This window comes from Eurytemora carolleeae, unplaced genomic scaffold (assembly GCF_000591075.1).
Source record: "Eurytemora carolleeae unplaced genomic scaffold, Eaff_2.0 scaffold732, whole genome shotgun sequence".
NCBI lineage: Eukaryota > Metazoa > Arthropoda > Copepoda > Calanoida > Temoridae > Eurytemora > Eurytemora carolleeae.
In genome coordinates, this window is record NW_019396711.1 from 94,618 (window position 1) to 105,135 (window position 10,518).

The 10,518-nt window shown below is 33.4% G+C and overlaps 1 protein-coding gene across 4 annotated transcripts in view; it reads right to left on the reverse strand.

Moving 5' to 3' along the window:
* LOC111707669 (uncharacterized) overlaps window positions 1-4,368 on the reverse strand; it is a 29,664-nt gene extending 25,296 nt beyond the window's left edge. For all 4 annotated transcript variants that reach the window (XR_002766495.1, XM_023480811.1, XM_023480810.1 and 1 more), the window contains exons 1-2: window positions 4,285-4,368; window positions 3,255-3,325 (exon numbers count right to left, since the gene is read on the reverse strand). Coding sequence is in view for 3 of the 4 variants with exons in the window: in XM_023480811.1 (XP_023336579.1) it covers window positions 3,255-3,325; window positions 4,285-4,357 (144 nt within the window). In the remaining variant the exon portion in view is untranslated. The remainder of the gene's footprint in view (window positions 1-3,254; window positions 3,326-4,284) is intronic.
* Window positions 4,369-10,518: the final 6,150 nt, after the last annotated feature.

Sequence of the window (10,518 nt, forward strand, 5' to 3'; positions counted from 1 at the left end):
CCTTCCTCTTGAAACCCCTCATCAGGAAGCTCAAAGATGTACAAGAAATAATCCTTGTAGAATGCAAGATTGTATAATATGCCCTACACCCACCAACCATGTTTGCAACCTAACCGAGGAAATGGGAACCTTCACCAATCTGGAGTTCTTCATATACGATCCCTTCGACCTCGAGGCCTGTTATCAAACCGAGAATAACATCATCAACTCCCACGCCACCATCACAACTGACCCCCCACCCCCTCTCTGCACAGCCTCCAACCTCGTGCTAGTTTCAAACCTCCTAAACCAACTACTCATCTACATGAGGATACTCACATTTTCGAGATGAACCCAACTACTCCTCTACATGAGGATACTCTCACTTTTGAGATAAACCCAACTACTCCTCTACACGAGGACACTCTCACTTTTGAGATGAACCCAACTACTCCTCTACACGAGGATACTCTCACCTTTGAGATGAATTCAGCTACTCCTCTCCACGAGGATACCTCTAATGGCCAACCTCCTGAAACCCCTCATCAGGAAGTTCAAAGATGTACAAGAAACACTCCCTGCAAACTACCAGGATGCATGATCAGTCAAACCCCTACTAAACCAGGTTCCTCAAATTCACTGGTTTCCCCAACCTATCCTAACCCTCCTATTGAACCAGACCCCTTGGTCCAATCCAGGGGTTCCAACCAACCCACTTGAACCTGATCCTCCAACCAATCCTAACCCTACGACCAATCCAACTCATCCGCTTGAACCTGACCCTCTCGCCAAGCCGGCCCAACCCATCGAGCCTGATCCCCAGCCACACCTCGGACTCCACAGAAGCGAGGAATATAGCTCCAGCTCCGAGTTCCAGACCAGAGCCTGCTCAGGATGAGTTCCATGCAGATCACACCGAAACTGAGCAACTGAATTGCATTCTAAGCTCAAACTAGAACTCCAACCAAGATCAAACACATTCGACCGCTCTCATCAGACAACAAGGACATCACAACAAACGGTTACTTTTATTTGTGAATTAAGCCAAACATTTGCAAATCAACGCAGGAATCAACCATATAAACATTTAATTTCCTTCTATTNTTTTAGGACTCTCCGACAGTTTAACCTTCTTATCACTAAATAGATCGTAAGAATCTTTTCATTGTAAAATTATATAACGTTGTAACAAATTCATGCATTATTATCCATTTCATTTTTTTAGGAAATAAAGAGTTTCTCTGCATTATCGATTTTCGATTTGAGGGTTATCCCGTTGTCTAACTGTTCATTATTGAGAATCTTGCTGCAATCCGACAACAAATTGAAATATAGTATAAAACTCATTGAACAATTGTCAAGACGAAATTTGATAAATTCTTCCGATGTATTCGTTATTAACGGTTTCACTGTATATAACACTAGATGAAATTTTATAACATTTTGGAAAAACGAATTTTTGAAAAAAAATTACAATTTTTTTTTCTCTACCATCCCCGGTTCACACATGAGTTTCCTTATATAATTTTTCAGCTAATTTGGTCCAGCCGCTTTGCCAGTTATAAATAACATACAATGGTAGGCGGTTATAGCAATATAATGAAGACAACTTTTTAATTGTTAGCAAGCTTTTAACGACTTATAAGTTTATAAGCAATTAAAGTTAAGCTTTTTTATTTGACAGCTTCTCTCCATTTCTGTGTTTTTGTGTACCATGCTTTATAGAAATAAAAAATAATCTCTTCAGTTTGAGATTTAAAAAGTTTGATAGCTCTGAGTTCTTAGCCCCTTTAATGCTCTAGAGGGAGGCACTGTCCCCTTACCCCCCCCCCCTCTGTATACGCCCTAGGGATCTATAACTTTTCTTTTTATTTAAAACAATTCGGAGATATTTTCTATTTCATAACTTATCATAATTGTTCAATTAAGTACAAAGTACTAATTGCCAAAAAATTATTTTCAATATTTTAAACAGTTGTTAATTTCATCTTAAACACAACAGCTTTAGTTTAATAAATCTCCAACTACGCCACTTGAATTGAAAAAATTTTGTACATAACTCAAAGGAAGTGTAAGCATAATGATAATTGCCCCTGCAAAGATGACAATACCCATGGACAATGGTATCCTAAAAACCTTTCCCGATCAAGTATATATAAACTAGATATTGCATTTTAACCCAAGACTTTGGTAATTAGCAAAGTCTTGGGTTTTAACGTTAACAGTCGGTATTATTTTCAATTGTGGTATTCTACAAAACGAAATCGCGCGTTTCTACTGCAGGAGAATAAAAGGAATTTTCAGAATTTAACATGTTTAAAAGAAGTGACCGGCTATGTATAGTATAAGTTGAACTGAGTATGCAGTGTTGTGGACACATTCTTTAGGATTCATTTGATACAAAGAAAACTTTTTTAAGATCTGTAAATCCTGAGTTTGAGCGCAAAGTCGACGTTCAAAATCGTACTTTTGGGTGGACACGTTTTCAGAATTTTTTTTTTCAAATTATTAAATAACGACAAAAAATGTAAACAAAATTCTACAGTAAACTTATCAGTTGTTTAGGAACAGGTTGAGAAAATAAAAATTAATCTTATCATCGAAAATAAGTAATATTGTTCAATAATTAGTTCCTATTTTCTCACTATTCAAGTCTCTCATTATTCACATTATTTCTGCAGATTTTCTGGAAGTATTATTGAAAAGACGACATTTGAAGAATTTGAAGAAATCTACCATTAAATTCATAGAAAATAAGAAATTAAATATAATGATGAAAACGATATAATTGATTCTACCATTGATTTATTGACAAATTTCTTTTGAGAAATATGTTCCTAGCCATCTAATTATTTAATAATAAAAAAAACCGATTCTGAAAACGTACCCACCAAAATTAATGATTTTGAACGTCGACTATGCACTCGAATTTAAAGAATTTGAGCTGCGGCTTAAATTTAAACCGTGGCTCAAATATGGGTGGTTCCACTTAAAATCGTATTCAATGTTTCAAGATTTAAGTCAGCGCTCAATTGAAACCGGTTTGAGACGCGGCTCAAATTCATTAAATTCGGACTCAGAGTCACTTAAAACTACACTTACAGTACCCCTTCGTTCATCAGGGATAACCAGAAAACAATGGAATAGCTCGTGTAATTGACCTGCAATTGCTGTGTCTCATGCACAATGGAGTTGTTAAAGTTATAACTTTATTCTAAAAGTCGTCTTCCTTTTAAGAGTTTTTTTGTTATCCCTGCAACAGTCGGAAAGCTTACCCATATTCTGAGCTGCTGTGGGGCACTAAACTCAGGCTCTTTTTCGGAGATTAGATTTATTGGGTTTTCATCTAATTTATTTCAATCAATCAATTCAAACTTTAATATTTATTGCACAGACAAATTGGACTTTTTTTTACCTGGCTATAAGGGTTTAAGCAATTTTTCTCGAAACTTTCTTAATTTTTTCACAAAATTTCCGCCTCCTGTTTGCTTCCGTTCGCAAAAAAACATTTTTGAGAAAAATGCGAAAGGAATTGATTTTCTAACTCCTTTATCCAATGTCACAGGTCTAGGATATTTTAAACTATGATTTCTATTCGATCAAATCATCTAAGTTTGAAATATTAAAGTTCTACACCATCAGATCGCAAAGGTTTAGAAATTAGAAAATTTGAGTTTGCGGCAAAGACTCAATTTCTTTCGCGAAAAAGTTTGTTAAATACAAAAGAAAGTTTTCGCGAAATTTCGTCTCTTTTCCGTTCGCAAAAACCATAAGTTACACGCATGGAAGTTCTCAAATATCAATCCTTGGTTTAAAATATCAAGAAAAAAAATCTTTTCAATTATAGCTTGAGTCCAGGCGGGGTCAAAAAGGGTCAGACGGGACAATAAAGTGATGTTTGAAAAGTTTATAAAGATTCAGCCGGGATAAGTTAGAAAAAGTAGAGAAATGATACGAAATTAAAAAAGAATTCATAATTATTCTCATACAGTGAAACCCTAAATAAAGAATACATCGGAAGAATTTATCAAATGTCGTCTTAACAATTTTTCAATGAGTTTTATACTATATTTCGTAAATTTCAGTATTTGCGAAAATAAATAAATAGCCATGAATATGCGGGAAAAGTTTTAAAGAGCTCAATATAATCATTTAATTAAAAAACTAAATAAATGCAATATTCCATTATCAGAAAGTGAAGAATACGACATTTGATGAATTCTTTCGTTGTATTCGTTTTTCAGGGTTTCACTGTAGCATTAGTTAATATTCTTTGTTTGCTAATAAAATGATTAATTTTAGTTCCTGAAATGATATATAGATATATATATATAGATATAGAAACCCCGATACTAAAACCAGTTTTATAAACCCTCATGCATTTTGGTCTCATCTGAAAGGAAATTGGTGGTACCGTGGTGTAACTGGTAGAATAAATATTCTACAGGGTGTCCCACGAACATGATAGTTGGTGAATAGTTTAAAATGTATTCTTCCATAATTTGATAAGTTGTTTGATATGACAGATACTATAGTAAAATCAATTTTACAGTAAAATATATATGAGTTAAATACGTTTTAAAAAAATAAATTGCTAAAAGTCTTCATGATCTAATACACTATGTGGAAAAAGACATTCAAAACTATTCACCAACTTCCATGTTTTGTGGGACACCCTGTATCTTCAGTTTTTTTTTACTGAACAGGTACAGGTGTACCCTGACTTTAAACCAATTTTACATAAGTTCAGATCCGATTTGGATCTTTTGGTCTTTTATTAATAAAACGTATGTCGAATCAAATGGTTTCATTAGAAATTGGAATTTAGCCCCCCCCCCACACCCTGAATACGCCTCTGGCCTCTTTACAACTTTTCAGATCACTGCGAACCTCCTTCTGAGGAAGCCTGCGAAGTAATTCCGGACAATTTGCTCCAAAATGCAACAGATGTACATCAGAGAGATTTAATCTATTTTTAATAAGTCCAATTACAGAACGGGGGGGGGGGGGTTTACAAGATAATAAGATATAAGGTTTCTTCTTAATTAGGGATGGGCTGTTTTTAAGAAGACAATGATCGCTTCACTAACGATCAAAAATATATAAACTAAACGATCGTTTTAAAATGTATTTTTGTATTTGTATCTTTAACATTTAAAAGTAAAATGTGGAAACACATCTTAAAATTGTTTATTTGTACGAAAAAATTATGTGATTTGTGATTTGATTTGCGCTTTATTCTGTAAATTTTGAAAATTTTTGTTTTAAGTTTTGAATGGTAGAATTTTCTCAAATTTTACGGATTGTTATGAAACGCGGAGATTTCTAGATGATTGATTTACTCTGTCATATCGTAGAAAACTATCTATACATTCGGTGATTAATATTGTTTGTAACTAGCCAGAAGGAAAAACATATCGTTCTCCGAGAGGCGCGGGTAAACTGTTGAGAATTGGGATCAGAGCTTGCAATTCAATACTTCTCTTTTCCAAAACAAACCAATAACTATTTTCTATGCATATTAACAGTTTAATTAACAATCAATCCGGGCAATAATTTGCAATCTTACCACAAAAACATGATTTGCGGGAGGCCTGCTTAATTATTTGTTATACAGAACATTGGACGGGACGATATTTGATCGACTATTATATTATTACTATTAAATTATTATTATTATTCAACTATGCAAATATTTAAAAAAAAATACAATTTTTAAAATTCTTGCTTTGCCGGTATATTTTTTCTTAAAATAGTTTAAATTTGAAGTATTAAAGGTTTACACACACCATCAGGTTGAATAGATATTGGGCATTTGAAATTTGAGCTTGTGGCAAAGATATAATTCCTCTAGTAATTTCCTTTATAATCTGTGAACCATTCTCGGATTTCACTGTTCAGTGTTCAATGCTTAAAGAAGACGACATTTTTCGACAACGGGTGCGCGTCAAGAGTTAGCAACCTCGTTAAACAACCTTACTTTTAGCCGTTGGGCTTGGCCAAAGTTCTGTTCTCTAAACGGAGGTTTTCGTAAATTAACGGAAGAGATCGTTAACAAACGGCAAAAACCATTAATATTTAAATTATTAACAAAGTAATTAGCCGATTTTGAAAAAAAATTATAACCGAAAAAAGCGGATGTATATTTAAAAAACATAGAAATCTGCTTAGAATTGCATAAAAGTGGTAAATTTTTTTTTTATTGAATTTTGACGTTTTTAAATGTCGTCTTGTGTTTACCCTAAATCTATGAATTTTGATAACATTTTTTTAGTCTTGACAAATCGTTAACGCCGGTATTAATACAAACAACCGTTAACGAAAATATTTTTCGATCGTTTTTAAAAATGTTCGTTTTTCGTTTTTTCTTCGTCGTTCTTAAAAAATTTAAATAGATCTCATAATCAGCAAAAAAGGAACAAATCTGAAAATTACGATTATTTGGAGGTGCCTAAACATTTCAGGTATGCTCCTATTTTAATCAAATGTATGATTTTTCATTTCAGGGGGTCCCTTCATGAAATGTACTTTGGACGTCATAGACTTTGGAATTGATGAACACATAATTGGGATTGCGTGGATAGGGTTAATTTTGTCAAAACACAACTTGATAACACAGTAATAACCAGAAAACTCTGGAATATAAAGTCGACTTTTAGACTCAAGTTATGACTTTAAATAGGCCAATGAACATGAGACACAGCAATTGTGCAGTTTAAACAAATCCATTTCAATAATAAGTGATTTAATTACTGAATAGTGACAATTGGGCGTATACAGAAATAAATCTAGGGGGGGGCAAGATTTGCGCGAAGCGCAAAATTTTTTTTTGCCCCCCCCTAGGAGCTCCTGGGGGGCAAAATTCGAACTGTAAATTCATAACACTTGGCTTCTTGGATATCAGGCATAAGTATAAGATACTTAAAAGGCACACAAGGGGGGGGCACTGCCCCCCATGCCCCCCCTGTAAACGGTCTTGAATAGTGAAGCTATTTGCTTTGCAACAATATCAAATGGACTTCAGCATTGCTTTATTGTCGTCTTTCTATTCTACAGTTTTTTGGTTATCACTGTATTATTTTCAAACACAACATCATGATGGTTATCACTGTATTATTTTCAAACACAACATCATGATGTGGCATTTGCGGGACTAAAGTTGAGTTATTGATTATCATTATCTAAATAGAGTTCAAATTGACATTTTCTAAAACTATAACAAATTTACAATTTGTCTAAAAATGGCTTTATTTGCTTGCTTTCACACCTGAGGCAGAAACCCAAAGGAGTTACGAGCATGCTGCGTTGAATGAAAAGACACAGAGAGGGAGAGCATTCGCGAAACTGCCTCAGGGTTATTGTGAACGAAAAACCCCTAAATCTTGAAAAGACGATCTCTAGTGTTCTATATCAATTGTTATTAAGCTACGCAATCCACCATCAGCTAATTCTAAATGTAAATAATAACTATGGGACTTTTTATTTTTACAGCGTTGGGGTAAATATCTTCACAGGACTTTGGAAACATGAATAAACGAAATAAAAAAATTGTTCACAGTGATAACCAGAAAACTCTGGAATAGGAAGCAGACGCAATTAATGATTTTAAATAGTGTAATGAACAGGAGACATCACTTCGTGTTATGTAAAAATTATCAATTCAGTTAATGAGTAATTTGTTAAGTTACTAGTAAACTAGTAAACTATCTACTTTGTAACCACATCAAGTTAAATTAATTATTGCACTAACGTCGTCTTCCTATTCTACAGTTTTTTGGTTATCAGTGTAGAAAAACCGATTCTTAAAAGAAACAAAAAAGTAGAATTTTTTAGCAATTGGGTATCATGGCACAGTTAAGTTCGGTTCATTTCAAGAACCGGGCCGACATCTGTACCAGCCAGAGTGAGCTGTTGAACCGGTCCGACATCTATTCCAGCCAGAGTGAGCTGATGAACCGGTCCGACATCTAACCAGCCAGAGTAAGCTGTGCAGTACACATACAGATTATACCAGGAAAAACCGGACGGTACACCAAAGGAACCAGACCCTTCCTAAGAAAATTCGCGTGATAGATTCCCTAATAAATTTCAACTAATTTGGTCCGTTTGGCCAGCTTTAGCTAACATATAAATGAACGAAGCGCTTTTTTTATCTATGGATTAATTATCTGTTTATCTATCTATTTGTTTATCAATATATCTCTTTATCTATCTATGTCTTTACTTTCCTACCTGTTTATCTATTAATCTGTTTATCTATCTATCTATTTTAGCATAATTCTGTTTATCTGTCTATCTGTTTATATCTATATGTTTATTTTCTATCTGCTTACCTGTTAATAATCTGTTTATCTATCTTTCTGTTTGTCTATCTATGCATCTATTTCTCTGTATCCTGGTTCCCATTATATTTGTGCAGAATGACACATATATCGATCAAAGCTAGTTAGCTTACTTCCCTTGGCACGATCCTTACAGAGGTCCCCACAAAACATGAAATAATAGGTTGGGTTCACTTTTATAGAAGGAAAAGATCAAATTTATTTTATGTTACTGGTACGTCTGTATGACCTCGTAGCTTCCTTTTTTTAAAATTTACATCTTGGCATTAAAAAGGAATTTAAAACTGTCCTATTACTCAGCGTGATTCTTTAAGAAGAGAAGCTTTATTGGAAACATTTAAGATTCTAATTTCACGTAAAAATTGTTAAACTTGCTTTAAAATAAAATACATTTTTTGATATTTCAAATCAAAATCTCTACAGCATTAAAATGGGTCTATTCATATTTTTTAATTGTGATCAAAAGTAAGTTGACATTGGTCTCACACACCTGTGACACTTTAGTAAAACTAAATTCAACCTTTATGAAGCATAAAGTCTGACTGCGTCAACCTTGTTGCACCGGCTTGTCCTGTCCATAGAGCTAGGTGCAGTACAAACTGGGACCGGAAAGGTTGACCCGGCTTAGAAATTCTAATGTATTATACGGTAACCCGTGGTCTACAGTCATTTGAATTTGAATTTGATTTTGTTTTGATGTAAATTTTTCATTTTTTATGGCCCATTGAGTGTTTGAAATGGGTAAAAATTAAAAAATTAAGTTTTTAGGATCAGTGTCAGGGCTGAGCCAAATCACGGTTTGAAAATTGCGTTCTTAGAATCTTTAAATTTGTTGTTTAAGAATGAAGTAAAAATCTGACAAAAAAGACGGAAGTTGATTTTTGCTTAAAAAGTGCATAAAACCCCGTAGGTAATATATAAAATATACCAACACATAACCTCCAATTTACGTTTAATCTTCAACATTTTGCAAACTTTAAACTTCTCTTTTGTTTCAAATATAGAAAAAATGGACAATTGCGTGTTTGAACTATATCGCATATAATAGAGGAACCTTTAGTTAGGATTATGCATATATATCTTTTAATAATTTGGTTTGATTTTTATCATTCATTTTCTGCATTTTAATTTAGGAATTATGTATATATTTTAATGTTTGTAACGGAACAGATTTTATTCATTCTTAAATATATATGTTGAATCTATTCACAGCTCCGGGCTAATAGACGAATATACAATATAGACGATATATAAGATATAATAATATACATTTTAGAACTTCATTTACTTTTTTACTGTAATTTTATACCATTATCAAAATATTGATCTGCCCTGTATTTAGTAATCATTGGGTTAGGTGTATATATATATAGCTCGTATTAGGATTCATATTGTAACCCTGATCATTACATTATACGCTGCCTTGACATTACCAGTTCAAATCTCCCTGACGAGTGAGTTTGGGTTGTGTACACACAGTGTGTTGTACACTCTGGGACAATCTTCACTTCTTGCATTTTTCTAAAATGGTTTCCAGGATTTGGGAACATTGTTAGGAAGACAAATGACTTGTTAGATCTCCTGTTTAGGACACTGCATGGCAGTTTAAGGACACATATCAAGAACAACAAGAAATTTACACAAACACAATCACAGTCCATTCATTCTGACATAAAGATACAATTCATAAAGACATACAGATACAATTCATTCAGACATACAGATACAATTCATACAGACATACAGATACAATTCATTCAGACATACAGATACTATTCATTCAGACATACAGATACAATTAATTCAGACATACAGATACAATTCATTCAGACATACAGATACAATTCATTCTGACATAAAGATACAATTCATCCAGACATACAGATACAATTCATTTAGATATAAAGATGAAATTCATTCAGACACACAGAAACAATTTATTTAGATATACAGATAAAATTCTTTCAGACACACAGATAAAATTCATCCAGACATACAGGTACAATTCATTCAGATATCCAGATACAATTCATTCAGATATCCAGATACAATTCATTCAGACATTCTCATACTGACTCACAAATATATTTGAATATTTTTTAATTATAAGAATTATATATTGGCATCTGACAGAACAAGGGAAATTAGGCGCGGTTATATATATTTCAAAATGTTTTTTTGGTTTAACTTATAGGAC